At 48.7% G+C, this 15810-nt stretch overlaps 1 protein-coding gene across 4 annotated transcripts in view; it reads left to right on the top strand.

The window, feature by feature from the left end:
• Positions 1–14177, top strand: part of VSIG10 (V-set and immunoglobulin domain containing 10) — a 31303-nt gene extending 17126 nt beyond the window's left edge. For 2 of the 4 annotated variants that reach the window (XM_080940780.1, XM_080940778.1), the window contains 6 exons: positions 74–328; positions 4620–4913; positions 7290–7400; positions 8179–8194; positions 10233–10453; positions 11887–14177. In XM_080940780.1, coding sequence (XP_080796906.1) covers positions 74–328; positions 4620–4913; positions 7290–7400; positions 8179–8194; positions 10233–10453; positions 11887–11942 — 953 coding nt within the window. In that variant the 3' untranslated portion in view covers positions 11943–14177. Of the gene's footprint in view, positions 1–73; positions 329–4619; positions 4914–7289; positions 7401–8178; positions 8195–10232; positions 10454–11883 lie in introns of all 4 variants that reach the window. The other 2 variants (XM_080940779.1, XM_080940777.1) reach the window with 1 other exon arrangement.
• Positions 14178–15810: the final 1633 nt, after the last annotated feature.

Below are 15810 nucleotides of genomic sequence, written 5' to 3'. Positions count from 1 at the left end.
CACAGACACACACACACCCTGCTGTCTGACTCAGAGTCTAAGATGAACCGCACTCTCCTTAACTCTTTTGCAGGGCCTCCTTCGTCAGCCCCTCAGTGCTCAGTAGGGGCGTCTGCAGAATCGACTGCCCTGGAACTCACCTGTAACTGGGATGGGGGATACCCTGACCCGACCTTCCTGTGGACTGAGGAACCCGGAGGAACGGTCGTGGGGAATTCAAAGCTGCAGATGCTGAGCTCGCCGCAGCTGTCGGAGGGCAAGAAGTTTAAATGCGTTGGGAGCCACATACTGGGACCAGAGTCTGGAGCCAGCTGTGTGGTACAAATCTGTGAGTCTGGCTGGCTTTGTCCAGGGGTTGGGGTTCACCTGCCTTCCTTTCTTCTCAAAGAATCGTTTGATGGTAGTGCTGGGAGAGAAAGTCAGTGTTGGAGTTACCCAGAATTCCTCCCTCTTGTCTTTAGGCTTCACGGCTGTTGCCTGGGATGTCTAAAGATGCCCGGCTCAGCTTCTTTATCACCACAGACGCCGGCTGTGTGCCTGTGCCCTCAGTTTCAGTCACTCAGCCTGGCACGCCGGTCAGGACAGATGGGATGCCTGTTTGTCCTCTTTATTATGTAGCAGAGGATCCCTCCCCCCAAACTCGGTCGCTTAAACGTTTGTCACGTGAGGATTTCTGCTAGGGTGTGATTGTGTGTCTCTTCGAAAGGGTGTGAGGTGTCGGGGGTTGGAAGTTCGGGTGCTGATATTATGGAGGATAGTCTTCCTAGGTGCCTGCTCACATGTGTGGTGGTGAGCTTTCTCCTTCCCACAGAGTGTACTGCCCTTCGTAGGGCGGCCAGAGTGTCTTCCTGTGAGGCACCTGGACCCATCCTCCCAGTGTGGTGACCTACTTCCCTGAGAACCAGTGATACAAGAGAGGGTGAGCCAGGCGGAAGTGACCCTTCGTAGGACCAAGCCTGGGGAGTCACTTGGTCTGCCTTCTTGGTTTTGTGCCGGAGATGAGACCCTAGATCTCGCCCAACACATAGTCGGATCCCCCACCCTCCCCCCGTATACAGTCCCTAGCCCACGATCCCGTCTCTTGAGAGATAGAGAGGAAATTAGGGCTGAGGGCAGAACATTATTTGCTTGCCCTCAGCAAGGCCACAAATTCTATGCCTAGCTCCCACTTCCAGCTCCACAAAATGGGGGAGGGGCTTACTAGATTGCCAGGTTGCTTCTGAGTTCCCGGGCCCAAGTGACCCTTTAGCCTTAGCCTCCAAAATAGCGGGACCACAGACAAAGAGCCACCGAGGTTTACTGCAGGCATCTCAGAGTGGTCTGCAGGTCAGCTGGGTGAAGAATTCATGAAGGGCCACCCTGGCAGCCCATCCCATGAAGGCCCTCACATCTGTGTTCACTTAGATGCAGATCTCCGCGGGCCCCACGTCTTCTGGAGCCTCTCTTATCCTTACCCACTACATCCACTCAGATAAAGTCTTGAATGGATTCGTGCCATGCTGGTCAAGGGTGTGTGACAATTTATGGATGTGCCTGTTGTAACTGTATGTCCGTGAACCACATGAGTCCCCAGTGCCCTTAGAGGCCACAAGAGGGCATTGGATCCTCTGGAAAAAGAGTTAGAGATGCTTGTAAGTTGCCATGTGGGTGCCGGGAATGGGATCCAGGTCCTATGCAAGAATATAAATGCCCTTGTCTTGGTTAGGTTGTTGCTGTGGTAAAACACCATGACCAAAGCCAAAGGGCTTATTTAGGTCACACTTCCACATCACTGTTGGTCATGGAAGTGACTCAGGACAGGAACTCTCTCTCGGGGCAGGAACCTGGAGGCAGGAGCTGATACAGAGGCCATGGAGGGGTGCTGCTTACTGGCTTGCTCCCCATGGCTTGCTCAGCCTGCTTTCTTATAGAACCCAGGACCACCGGCCCAGGGATGGCTCCACCCACAATGGGCGGGATCCTCTGCCATGTCAATCACTAATTAAGAAAATGCTCTACAGACTTGCATGGCATACAGCCCCATCTTAGGGAGGCATTTTTCTCAGTCAAAACTCCCACCTTTCCCGTGACTCCAGCCTGTGTCAAAGTTTACATAGAATTAGCCAGGATAGCTCTTAACTGTCCTCAGCTTGGGGGCTAGGAAAATGTCCTTAGGGGGGCTCACTTATGGAAAAAAAACAGCCATTTCTGAAACTGGTTTAAAGTCCCTATGAGGCTTCAGGACTCAGAAAGAGATCTGCGTTCCCCACAGAGGGAGGGAAGGCTATCCCACTATGTGGTAGGATGTCTTTCCTAAGTGTCCCAAGCAGCCTCAGGCTTAGGCAGTTCTTTTCTGTCGATCTGACCTTTTCCCCAAACTTGGAGGTTGTACCTATTTTTTGACCCCCTTCCCTCCTCCTTTCCCCTCCCCTCTTCCCCCTCTCTTCCCAGGGTGCCAAGGTCTGACACCCTAACTTCTTCTTTGGGACCACTGTTGAGAGAGACTGGTTCCATCCTGCCAGGCAGGATCCCAGAGAGTCACTGGAAAACTCTTTAGGCAACATTGTTGCCCAGCAGTTCTCAACCTGTGGGTCTCGACCCTTCTGTGGGTCAGGTATCCTGCGAATCAGATATTTGCGTTATGATTCATAACTCGGAAAAATACTCTGTGTGAAGTAGCAACGAAAGTCATTTTACAGTTGGGGGTCACCACAATGTGAGGAATGGTATTAAAGGTCCCCACATCAGGAAGGTTGAGACCCACTGTCCTAGCCCATCTCTAACGCCTAGCCCCATGCGTTAGAGAGAGAGCTTCTCTCGAAGAGGACAGATGTGTCATTTCGGGCCCTCGGCACATCTCTTCTGACTCAAGTCAGAGACTCCACAGTGTTGTGTGGCTTTCCTTGGGGGATTGAAAACAAGCATCTCTTCACCCCAGCTAGGGTCCTGGTGTCAGACCAAAGACCCACCTGAGTCCAGCTTGGGGACCCCCCTGAGCTTACTGGGGCTTCTTGAAGGAAGGTGAGGGACGGGAGCACAGTGCGGTGACCCAACTACAGAAACCATGCGACACTGTAACGACCTGAGCTTTTGATCTTCCCTCCTCCCTCATGCTAGGAGTGTTGAGAGGCAGGAGGCCACATCCAGGGCAGCTCTGTCTTAGACGGAACAGTGCTCTACTGTAGGAGGCAGGGTCCCGGTTCCCTAGAGCTTGTGTATGTCATTCTAGATTATTGGCTGGTCCCAGTGTCATCCTGTGTGTCCTTATAAGAGGGGGATGGGAGGAGGTCAGAATCAGCGGGTAATGGCATCACAGAAAGAAGCTAGTAAAGGGATGGGGGGCGGTGGAACCAAGGATTGCAGAAGATGCAGGGCAGGATAGCACACACCTATAATCCCGTCACTTGTGAGGCACAGGCAGGTAGTTAGTATCTGTGAGTTCCAGGCTAGCCTGCTCTACATATTATGTTTCAGGCTAGCCTGGGCTATATAGTAAACCCCTGTCTCAAACAAAACAAAACATATAACCAAGAAAGAGGAAAAAGAGGGGTTAGAGAGACGGCTCAGCAACAAAGGGGGCTTTTCAAGTTCGTGAAGGACTGAAGCCCATTGTAAGGTTCCAGTTTCCAGGCTCCTTACAAAGCTAGTTCCAAAAGGTTCTCATGCCTCTGACAGTCTCGGGCGCCCGTACACGGGCACGTACCCACCCCCACCCCAGTGTGCACCACATACATGTAATTAAACATAAAAATACATACTAAAAAAGAAGAAGCAAATCTGAGTGTGGAGGCAAGGAGGCTGAGGAGTTCAAGGCCAGCCTCAGCTACATAGCAAGTTCAAAGGACAGCCTGAGCTACACAAAACCTGTCTCAACAAAAGAAAAACAGGAGGAACCACCTGTAAGGTGGGAAGGTTGGTCTCCCTGGTGCATGCAAAAGGAGCCAGCTTCATCAGCACCCCAACTTTCAGCCCCATAAGATCCTAGAACTGTCCTGTTAACGGTTCTAATACATGGCTTTAAGCCATTGGTCTTTGTTGGCCTGTGTGTGTGTGTGCCTGTGCATGTGTGATCACATGTCACAGTGTAAGTATAGTGCTCAGAGGATAACTTTTTGGTGTCATATCTTTTCTCATGCCATCTGCATCTCAGGAATCCAGCTCAGGACCTCAGGCTTGGCCGCAAGCCCCTTTACTCACTGAGCCATCTCACTGGCCTGTATACTTTTACATAGGTGTGTAATGTGTTGGGTGACAGGGCCTGGTGCTTGGGTCTCGGGGTCCATGGTCATCAGCCTATTCGGTTTCACCCAGAAGTGTAAATGCTGTTGCGTGGAAAGCATCCCATCCTGGGTGTCTTCTTAGTCCTGAGAAAAATAGGACGGTTGGTCATTCTGTGCCCTAGCTGAGCAACTCACTTGGCTTTCTTTGTGCTTCAGTTTCCTTCTCTGCAAAATGGGAATAATGTAAAGGTACTTTTGAGAGTGGGTTGGGCTCATTTGCATATGGTTCCTCGTCCTCAGGAAGTACTTGGTAGACAGTATTCCGGAGGACCAGCACCTCTGGGAATTGGCAGGAAAGGTTGGGCCATGGCTCGACTCTCCTGAAACATCTGCCTCTGTCTACCTTTTTCTGACCGCCAGCAAGCCCCTCACTGACATCTCAGCCCATGAAAACTTGCTTTGTGGGGGGCAACGTGACACTCACCTGCCAAGTGACAGAAGCCAACCCACCGGCAAGGATCCAGTGGCTGAGGAACCTCACGCAGCCAGAGGCAGCCATCCAGCCCAGCAGCCGCCACCTCATTACCCAGCAGGGCCAGAGCTCCTCTCTGACCATCCACAACTGCTCCCAGGCCCTGGATGGAGGCTTTTACTTCTGCCGAGCTGAGAACCCCATTGGGGTGAAGGCGGTAGACATCTGGCTAAGTGTGAAAGGTAGGTGCTCAGGGTGATCTCAAAGTCACCTTAGAGCAACCTTGGTACCATTGAGGGGGTGGCTCTGGGGCTTCTCCATGGCTTGGAGCCTCCCTTTGTGGGTCATGGTCAACCTAAGACAGTCTATCGCTTGCTTGTGGTTTGACAAGATGCCTGAGAAAATTAGTGTCTGATCCTGGGTGCACCCATACATGCCTAGGACATAAAAAATGACACCTTCTACTAATCAAAGAATATGTAGTAGAACATGCGTACATACACGCATGCGTATGTGTGTGCATACACATGTAGTGAAATCAGTGGATTGTAACAGGAAAGTGCACACATAGCTCTCCACCGTCCCACTTAGGATGAATATGAAACTTCCTTTGGGGGTCAGGGAAAATTCTAGAAATTTTTAGATCATAAGGGTTTTCAAGACCTAAAAGGACTAGATTCCATCTCTCTCACCTCACACACTGGGCAGGCTGGTACCGGCCTCCAGTCCTGGCACTCAGGAGGTGGAGGTCTTCTCTAGTACATAGAGTTTGCTAAGGTGGCAGACAACTGTAATTCCAAGCTACTAGGGATGCTAACTGTGAACTCAGTATCTCTCGGTGCTGAACGACGTTGATGATGCTCTGTGCGCTGCAGTGTGAAATATCCCAAGTTTAATTCTCTTAGTGGTTAAGGTCATCTCAGCTATATAGAGAGTGTGAGGCCAGTCTAGGCTACAGACCTGTCTGCAAACAAGAAAGGAGGAATGAGGAGATGGAGGGATGGAAGGAGGAAACAAGGAAGGGGCGGTTCTGTTACACCAGAACAGCTGCTTAAACGTTTCTTGTTTTTTCAGGGCCCCAGGTGTGAAAATACATAAAACAGGTGCACAAATCAAACATTTACTGATGATAAATCGTAAGGCAATATTTTTTTCTTTTGGAAGACATTTTTGAGATATACATACACCTTGACCGTTCTTTAAATATGAAAGCATATCAGCCTACTAACGGGATAGATACACATTTACTTTTACACGGAGAATTAAATTTCAGGCTGGTGAGATGGCTCAGTGGGTAGTTACCAGGTCTGGCTGCCTGAGTTGCGTGTCTGAGACCTGAGTGGTAGAAGGAGAGAGAGTTCAAGCTGCCTCACGGTGTCCTCTGGCCTCCATGAACTTGTGACATGAGTGCACTAGCACGTGAGCACACACAGAACAACATGCAATGTAGAGGATGAAGCTGACCGAGTATTTTCCACTGCAGGGCACAGAGCATCTTCAGTGTTGTGCACCGTTGATGGAGATTTTGATCTTGTAGTCAGCATTGTTAGAGTACTTGGAATTACAGGTGTCTGCCACCATGCCTGGCTTTCTCACACATTCTTCTGATCCTTACGCCATGGTTAAGGGTTTAATTCAGACTTAATTCTTGTGCGTGGTGTGTGGTCGGATCAAATTTTTCCCCTTCCTTTTGCCCCTCCCACTTTGGAGCTAGCTCCATCTGTCCCCCTGCTTCCTTTGTTTACTCTTGAGTCAATATCAAGCTCGTCTCCTGCCTGTCTTAAACTTGAGACAGGGTCTCGATATGGTACCCAGGCCAGGCTGGAACTTCCTCTGTATATGGACCAGGCTGGCCTTGAACTTGTGATCCTTCTGCCTCAGGCCTGTGTTACCGTTCAAGAAACGACATTTTTTTTCTATGTATAGCCAGTACCTAAATTCTCTGTCCTGGCCGGGCAGTGATGGTGTGCACCTTTGATCCTTGGAAAACTCACAGCTCAATAAGACAGGTGCTCTGCATTGATCTTTGGTGAAATAACTTGTACACTTTATTACTTGTGGATAGGACCTTATAAACATTTGGGAGTGGGGTGAGATCTAGAGGCAAATGCTTTCTATTGGCTCAGTCTGAGATTTAAGGGATGCCTCATTTGCATGTGGAAGTACTTCAGGTTCTGTCCCTATGAGACTGATTGTCTCAGTCTTCTCCAAGGGGTGCCATGGTACCCGGTGCAGGACAGGAACCTGGTCGGGAGTAGATTTAAATGCCTACCCTTCTTAATTATGAGAATTTCCGGGGTTCCTGAACCCGCTCAACCTTAACCAGGTTTTCTGTCTGGTGGCACGGTCCACCGTCCCGCAGTCCTGGTTCATTGATCACCATGTTCACTGACATTGGGGCTTTGGGAAAGTCCTAGTGTCTGGTCCACACACAGTTCCCCAGCTCTGCGTTGAACATGCATGTCACATGCTTCGTCTGACTGTCAGTTCTGCCTGAGGTTGATTTTGGAGGGGTTCTGTGGACACGTAACCAAGATGATACAAGAGGTGGGTCTGGGCTAAAGAGGGGAGGTTTCCGGCGCCCAAGAGAAAGGACTCGTGGTGTGATCTCTCCGCAGAACCTCTGAACGTCGGGGGCATCGTGGGCACTGTGGTGAGCCTCCTCCTGCTGGGGCTGGCTGTTGTTTCAGGCCTCATGCTGTATTACAGCCCTGCTTTCTGCTGGAAGGGTGAGATCCCATTGAGTTCCCATGCTTCCTTTTCCTTTAAAAAAAAAAAAAAAAAAAGCTGTGGGCGGGGCCAGGGAGATGGCAAAGTAGTTAAGAGCATTGGCGACTCTCCCAGAGAATCAGGGCTTATTTCCCAGTATCCACATGATGGCTCACAACTGCCTCGGGGATCCTGGACTCTTTTGGTGTTCTTAAACACTGGGCATGCACGTGGTGCACAGACATACCTGCAGGCAAAACACCCGAAATGTGCAAGTAAAAATTGTAAAAGCTGTGGGTGGGAAGAAAACTATGTCCGGCTTCCATCCTGTGTGCCCCGTTGCTTCATTGCAGCGCTATGTGTAATAAAGAGGCATTTATGTACCACCCCAAGCACGTAGAATGTTTCTTAGATGGTCATATTTTGTTGTTTTGTTTTTTTTTTTTAATCTTTAGTTACACCTTTATTATTAACTTTGTATGTGTGTGTGCACAGGTGAGAGTGTGTGTGCCCATGTGTGTTCATGCAGGAGGACGGCTGGAGGACGACCCTGGGTGTCTTCCTCTCTTCCTCTGCTTTACTGTCTTGGTACAGCTCCTAGACTCCACTGGTCTTATACCCCTAATGATGGGGTTCCGAGTATATACACCTGTGTCTGGCTTCTTAGGCATTTGACTTTCATCTCGGGGCCTCAGGCTATTGAGTTATCTCTTCAGCCATTGGTGGATTGGTTGAAAACTCTGGAGACTGAAACGATGTGTTCCAGTGCTTACCTCTCTCTTCTTCCCTCTCTTTCAGCAGGGAGCACATTCAGGTGAGTGTTTTGGTGCTTCTAATTCAAAGCCTCTCCCTATCATTCCTTGTCATTGTTTTTATTCCTTTCACAAGATCAATAATACCGAAGGGATTGACCCTGGGCCGGGAGCTTCCAGAGGCATTCTGGGAAAACCTCCATCTTGATGATGTAGTGGGGTGGGGGTGGCATGTCTGTTTCACCGCTGAGGTGGAGCCCCAGTAGAGTGATTTCTGCAGGTGAATCTAGGAAGCAGATGGTTGGGTCTGTCCTCGAACCCGGGTCTGATGGATTCCAGAGTCTTGTGCCCCTTTACGGTGGGGACCTGCAGGAGAGGCACGCTGAAACACATGGACTCTGCAGACACACGAGCCAGATTACTCAGGCACTGGCTTCTAATTCACTTTCTAAAAGCTAAAAGGAAGTTCGAGTCATAGGCCCCTAGAATGCTTTGGAAGACAAGTCTAAGCATGCCCCAAAGTCCCCACCCCACCCCCCCACAGGAAAATTCAGCCAGGGAAAGGTAAACAAGTGGAGTTTGTATATTTTATTTCCCAAGGTGATCCTGGGCAGTAGAGAGAATTCTTCTTTATGATCCGTGAACAATTAGTTCCTTATTTCTTTTTTTTTTTCTCCCCCCACAATGGGATCTTACTATTCTAGAACCTTCCCTTTGCCACACTTGTTAAGGGCTATGGCCCAGGCAAATTTGTCTTTCCAAGGCTTGCTATTCACAGGCCACACCAATGAGGCCTTGTGGGAAGTGACTGTGAAGCCATGACCCTGGGCCCCAGTTGCTGCTCCCAAGTCTTTTGTACAGGGTATCATTTGGTTTCAGACCCAGTGACAAGGGACTAAGATGAATATTTTATATATAGAAGAAGATCTGGTTTCCAGGTTCTCCCAGCATCCCTCAGTCCCTACCTGCCGTACCCTGTCCCCGTCCCTGAGCTTTCCAGCCAAGGGAGGCTGGGTGCCCTTCCCCAGAGGCTCTTCCCTAGATAATCCACACATTTTGATCCTCTGTGTGCCCTCTCTTTCCTCCCCACCCCCAATGCCTTGGCCTCAATTCTTAGGGCCAGTGAACTCACCCACTGGAGAGCAGCTTCCCAAACAAACCTGCTTTTAATTTAGTCTAATGTGGTTTGAATTGGCTCATTTCACGGGCTGTGGAGAAATAGCCTATCAGGTATTCCCAATCCACCGAGCCTTCATCCCTCCATCCGATTCACAGAGCGGTGTGAGGAGGGCAGATTGTGAATGTACTCCTGGGCCCTCAGGTCAGCTGGAAGCGCATCATTCCCTCCTTGAGACTGTGGCTGGCAAAGCAGGCTGCAGCCCTGGTAAAGGCAGTTCCAAGCCAGGTTGCTGGACACAGGGCCCGCCTGCAGTTTCAGGGAGAGAAGACCGTACCTGAGGGTTAGGAGCGATCTGTAGGATTAAGGTGGAAATGAGCCCATTTCAGGAAAAAAGTTGGTTTTTGTTTCATTTTTAAATTTTTCTGGGCTTTTTGGTTGGTTATTTTTTGGTTTTGGTTTTGGTTTGTTTCGAGACCAGTTCTTAGGTACTCTGGGTTTTCCTCAAACTCATAGTGGTAGCCAAAGATGACTTTGAACTTCTGATCTTCTTACATCCACCTCCCAAGTGCCGGAACTGGTGCCGGGACTGGTGCCGGAATTGCCAGCACACCCAGCCGTGCATGCATACAGACTAGGCAAACTCCAGCCACTGAGCTACCCTGCCAACCCAGAATGCAGCATTTATATACATTCCGAATTGAGAAATACGGTGGGACACCTGGGACAACACAGTAGGGACAGCAAATAAACAAATACCCACAAAAGACACAGCCACCCTCTCTCACCATTGGTGCCTACGTCTCATCATGACGTCACAGTCTCACTGTCACAACTAAAGCTGTGCCGAGCAGGTGAAGACTTTTCCATAGTCGCAAGGGGATTGCAAGGAGACCCGTGTGTGCTCTTCAGTGGGACTCCCTTGAGTTGAGATCGACAAGGTAACTTCTTGTTCATTTTTTTTTTTCTCCTTCGGAAATTAGGGGACAGGACATGGGTGATGTCATGGTTTTGGTGGATTCAGAAGAGGAGGAGGAAGAAGAGAAGGAGGAGAAGGAAGATGTTGCTGAAGAGGTGGGGCACGAGACAAGTGAGCCAGAGGAGTTGCCAAAAGAGAGAAGCAAGCACGGCCACATTCACAGAGTCACTGCTCTAGTCAATGGGGACATAGACCGCATGGGGAACGGACTCCAGGGGTTTCAGGGTAAGCTTACCTCCCTTCCAGACCTTCAGATCTGTGTCGTCAGCTTTCCTGGAGGGTATCTCTAATAAATAGGGGTGATTTCTTAAAGCCTAGGCAAATTAGCTGACTATAGTCTAGAACCTAAGACTCTACGCTAGGTTGAATGCTCCGTTTCCTCCCTTCCAAAAAAAAAAACCAAAAAACAAAATGTAAAACATTTTAAATGTTCACGAACACCACAAGACTGATGCTTCAACATACTTGAACTTTGTTTCATGCGTGAGTGTATTTAAAAATATTGTATAAAATGGGGCTGGCAAGATGGCTAAATGGGTAAAGGTGCTTGCTGCCAAGCTGAATGGCCTGAGTTCAGTCCCTGGTGGAAAGAGTGAATTCGTTCCCCAAAATCGTTCTCTGCCCTCCACCTGCCCCCACTACACAAATAATAAGATGAAATATTTTATACTGCTATCTGCACGTGAGACCTGTTCATTTAGATTTGGATCCCACCCCATTCTGTAAAGGCAAATTACCCAGTCTGAAGTCCACATCACCTCTGGTCCCAAGCATTTGGGTAACATAGTCAATAGGAGTTAACTACCAGCCCAGAGAAGCAATCATCCAACAAAGTTCTCGGGGAAGTCTCATTAAGGAGACTGTTGAATTAGGTAAGAAAGCCCTGTATTGTCTGTGAATGCCCGGACAGCCTCCTAAGGCCAGCAGGCTAAGCACGTTAAATGTATGGGGGAAATTTAAATGGAAGTGAAATGTATCCAGTGCTGAGAGAAAGCCCTAGGAGAAGTGTGCTAAAGGAGGGGTGTGGTTATCTGATGGTTGGCATATTTAAAAATCCAGAGACCGGGTGGTGGTGGTGGCACACACCGTTAGACCCAGCAGTGAGGAATCAGAGGCAGGCAGATGGATCTTTGAGTTTAAGGGGTGAGTTCCAGGGTAGGGTGATTCAGAGAAACCCTCTATCAAACAAACAAACAAGAGTAGGAGCTGGAAGGAAGATGGGAGCTAGGAGGGGTGCCTTGATCCAGACCTGCTTTGTGGAAAAGGTGGCTTGGAGCCAGGTGTAGGAGGGCAGTTGAGTTTGAGTGAGTAGAGAGAAGAGAGCATTCTGGTCTTGAGTCACGAGCATGATGGGTGACAAGCATCAGGCATTCTTCTGAGTTCAGAACTGGACATAGTACTAGCACTTGGGAAGTGGAATCGGGAGAATCAGCAGTTGAGTTATCCTTGGCTACATAGTGAGTTTGGGGCCAGCCTGGGCTACATGAGACCTAGTCTCAAAACAAAATAAAATGAAGGCGATTATTGTGCCCTCTGCCCTAACTCCTCCATGAAATCCAATTCTTGTGACTCACACGTCACCAAGATGACAGGAAACAGAAGGTGGACACTTTCCCCGCTGGTGAGATCACTCTGTTCTATCTTTTTCACCCCAGCAGATGACAGTGATGGGGAGCAAAGCGACATTGTTCAAGAGGAAGATAAACCAGTTTGATGAAGAAGATGATCCACTGTCAGCGTTGTCTTGCAAGTTCAGTCTGGTTTGGCTGCTCTCACCGCGCTGCCCCGGGGAGCTTGTGTTAGGGACTGCCAGGGTCTCCCCAGCACAGACACTACATCTCTCCTTCCGTCATCTCCCACTGATTTCATCTGGTGTGAGTCACCTCAGCGGTGTGAAGCGCACTGGGAAGGAGCAGCCAGTGTGGGGCAAAGCTGCGGTGGTGTCTGAGGGGCCACTTGGCTGTGACACCTGGCTCTATCCAGGTGATTTACTGTGACAGACACTGATGGGGGGGCACTTGGTACCTGTGCACTGTGCCACTAGTCAAGGCTTGTAGCCAGCTTACCCAACACGAATATGGAGGCGGGGCTTTCTAATCACTGTTGAGGTAAGGAACCAGGCGGAAGGGGAAGAGTTGTCAGCTACCAGAAGGGCAGCTGGATTGGGCCTGGGAGTCAGACTGAGGCTTGAATTCTTGTTTCACATCTGTTTTCCCATCTAGAACGCCGGTGAAGCAGTTCCAACTTTCCAAGCTCCTGAGAGATGGAGGGCAGTAGTTGAGGGTGTAAAAGAGTGCCCAGGGAGGGGTTCCATAGGGCTATTGCAGGGGCCTTCTTTGTGGACTCAGCTCCCCCAACCCCAACTACGCTTTTTCCACTAGAGGGGGATGCATCTTTCTTTACAGCCTTCATAGAACAGAGCTGCGGATGGTTGTAAAAGCCTGTGAAATGACAGACCTAAGGCTTCTCTTTCCTCATGTTTCTGTGCAAAGCAACAGGAACATTTCCTAACAGAGCATCACCTGATACGAACTGGACAGACTCTTGGCCTCAGTGTCTGTGTCTTGGAAAAGGGAGTATGTGTTTCCACTTACTAGGACACTAAGTTTCAAAAGAAAATATTGGGTGATGACTTTAGCTTGGGACAGCTAGGTTCTGGAGATGCTTATTTTTATTTTTAAATGTCATCTAAACGTTCTAAAGTCAGGGATCGTCCAAGGGTGCAGTTGGTCTGTGCTAACCATGAAACTCTTGACTTGAAATTTGCACTCTATACTTGTGCACATCCTGTTCAAACAGGACGAGATCTAAGGCTTTAAGGACTTCCTAACACTGGGACCCAAGGTTAAAGGAGGTGTGGATGGGGCTGTCTGTTCTCTTTGTCTTTGAATACAGTGAAGAAACCAACCACTCCTGGTGTGGCCCATCCTGAGCTCAGGGCACGGAGGAGTCCCTCTGGCTGTGAATTGGAGCCCTTGGGAATGGCTGTGACATGCAATTCTCTTGCTTTCTGGTGCTTCAAGCACTGGATCATTCCAGTCAGCCATTTTACAGTGGGATACTCAGGTGTTGCCTTCAGTCCTGGGAGCTGGCCTTTCCTCTGGGGCCTGATGACAGAGTTCCCGGGTTTGTCTGCGACTCAGGGGCAGCTTTAAATGAGAAGTTAGAAGGGAAGTTGCAAGCTCAGAACATGGTGAATGGTTCTTGAGATCACTCGGTGCTTCCCACAGCTTCCTCTTGTGTGCACACCTGGCAGTAGGAAATATTTGAGGGTTTTTCCACTGGCAAATGGGAGCTTTAAGGGCTTGGTGCCAAATGCTGTTCTGAAGCCCTGAGCAGTTATCATTGTTGCTTTTATCAGCCTGTGTGCACATTTGTAAATGGCAGTCCAGTTAAGGACTACTAAAGGGCTTTGTTTTAAGGATTTGTGAAAAACTGAAGCCCACCTCTCCTCTTTCCCTTAATGTAATCCATACTCAGATCTCAAGGCATATGGATTAAAGGCATGTGTGGCAAAGTACAACTTGTGCATTGGTCTCTAAAAAAAATAATTCTTATCTGCATGTATCAGTTAACTCATGAGAGCCACTTGTTAGAATTAGGTAGAAAACCACTTCATGGTTGTTTTAATCACATTGATTTCCCTCAAAACCCAGTAGTCATGGGAAACAGGCTCTTCATTCCTGTGGCTTTGGCATTCACTCCATCTCTCACAATTATAGAAGGAAGCATACATAGGAAGCGTCATCCTAACTGCGTACAGCTTTGTACAGTAAGTGCCAACCAATCAAATTGCTCACCACGGGACTGGCTACCAGCTGCTGCAAAGAAAAACTGCAGATGGATCAATGTGGTTGACCTTACCATTTCATAGGGGAAATTTGGGAGAAATTAGTTCTAAGGTTATAAATTTTTAAGACTTTGGAATAAAGTTACTTTTTTAAACATATATTTCAATGATCTTTTCTTTTTCATTTCAGTGATCTTGATTTATGCTTTAGTAGTGGATGGAAAGAACGGGGGTTCAGACTTGTGCCTGTGATCCCTGCACTTGGGAAGCTGAGGCAGGACTGCTGTCAGCTTGGTTTAGTCCAGCCTAGGCTACAGAATAAGACCTTGTCTGAAAATCAACCAGCAGGTATTCACTTCCAAGGCTAAACTTAATCTCTGGGAGCCATGTGGTAGGTGAGACCTTACTCCGGAAAGTTGTCCCCTGATGTCCACGTGCATACACCGTGGGTCTCTCAACTAGCTTCAGACACACAAGATAAATAAGTGGACATGTAAAAAGAGCTGAAAAGGTGGTTTTATTCTGTCCCCATTACCACTATATTTTTCATGACTTGTACTCACTTCGTGAGTACAGGAAAGGGTGTAGCTCACTAGGAGTGTTTATTAACTACTTGTGGGCTCAGTCTCCAACTCCTCAGAATAGACACAAACAAACCAAACCATTAGAAATGAGATCCTGAAGACAGCAGGAACCGGACATCTGAGAGGTGAAGCACAGAAAGGAGGGGCTGGAGCGATGGCTCAGTGTTGGGGCACTGGCTGCTCTTCCAGAGGACCTGGGCTCAATTTCCATTGCCTGCAGGACTGCTCACATCATTTGTTGATCAGGTCCAGGGAATCCAGTGTTCTCTTGTGGTCTCCAGAGACCCCACAAGCATGTACAGACACACATGCACACAAAACCACCCAAACACAACACACATACTAGGGATAACACCAATGGCCTCCAAAAGGACATTAACGGAGAACACTGAAGAGAAAATGGAAGAGGTGGGGACACAAGGCAGGTTAAAAAGAACTGGAAAGAGCAGTGGAAAATAAGTGTGGAGAATAGAACTGGGATCTAAGGAGACCGAAAAGGACATCAGAATATGGGAGCCCGGGGGCTGAAGGTGAGGAACAAGCCATGTTTTAAAAAGTGCTTTTAGGTGTCAAGGATGAATAGTGGAGCTACTAAAATGGAGAAAGGTGACAGGCAAATAGAAAACATGAATGAATGAATGTGTGTGTGTGTGTCCGTGTCCTCAAAACAGACAACTGGTAAACCGCGGATATACTCTAGGAGACCCGAAGAGAACTCAGTCATAGAACAGTGTGCCTGGACTAAAAGCTAAGAGGAAGAGAGAACCATACCAATACAAGAATGTAGAGAAGCAAGATTTCAGGCTCACAAAACATGGAAGAGCAATGACTAAATAAACCTATCACTTTTCCTTCCCTGGCTCCACATTAGAAAAAAAACTATGACTCAAAAGGGAAGGAAATGGGGAGACTGAACTTTGAGAAAAGTTCAGGCTGGGAACAGGAAAAGGGACGGGGCGACCTTGAGTGTGTGGGGGTGGGGTGGTGACAGGAGACTACCGGGGAATTACAGAGCCTATGAGAAACTCCAAAATCAGAAACAACTACTGGAACCAAAGCAACTACTAAAACCCCCTTTTCTCCTACCCTGGCTCCAAGTTAAATCCACCAGATGCAAACAGGACCAGGGCCCGAGGCACCAGCGTCTGAGGGACATTCAGAGAAAAATCTCGGGGGTGGGGGGGGCGCGAGGGGAGGTGGGAGAGTTA

This window comes from Micromys minutus (assembly GCF_963924665.1).
Source record: "Micromys minutus genome assembly, chromosome: 29".
Classification (NCBI taxonomy): domain Eukaryota; kingdom Metazoa; phylum Chordata; class Mammalia; order Rodentia; family Muridae; genus Micromys; species Micromys minutus.
Note: the sequence above shows the minus strand (reverse complement) of the source record. Positions and strands in the feature narration are given on the sequence as shown.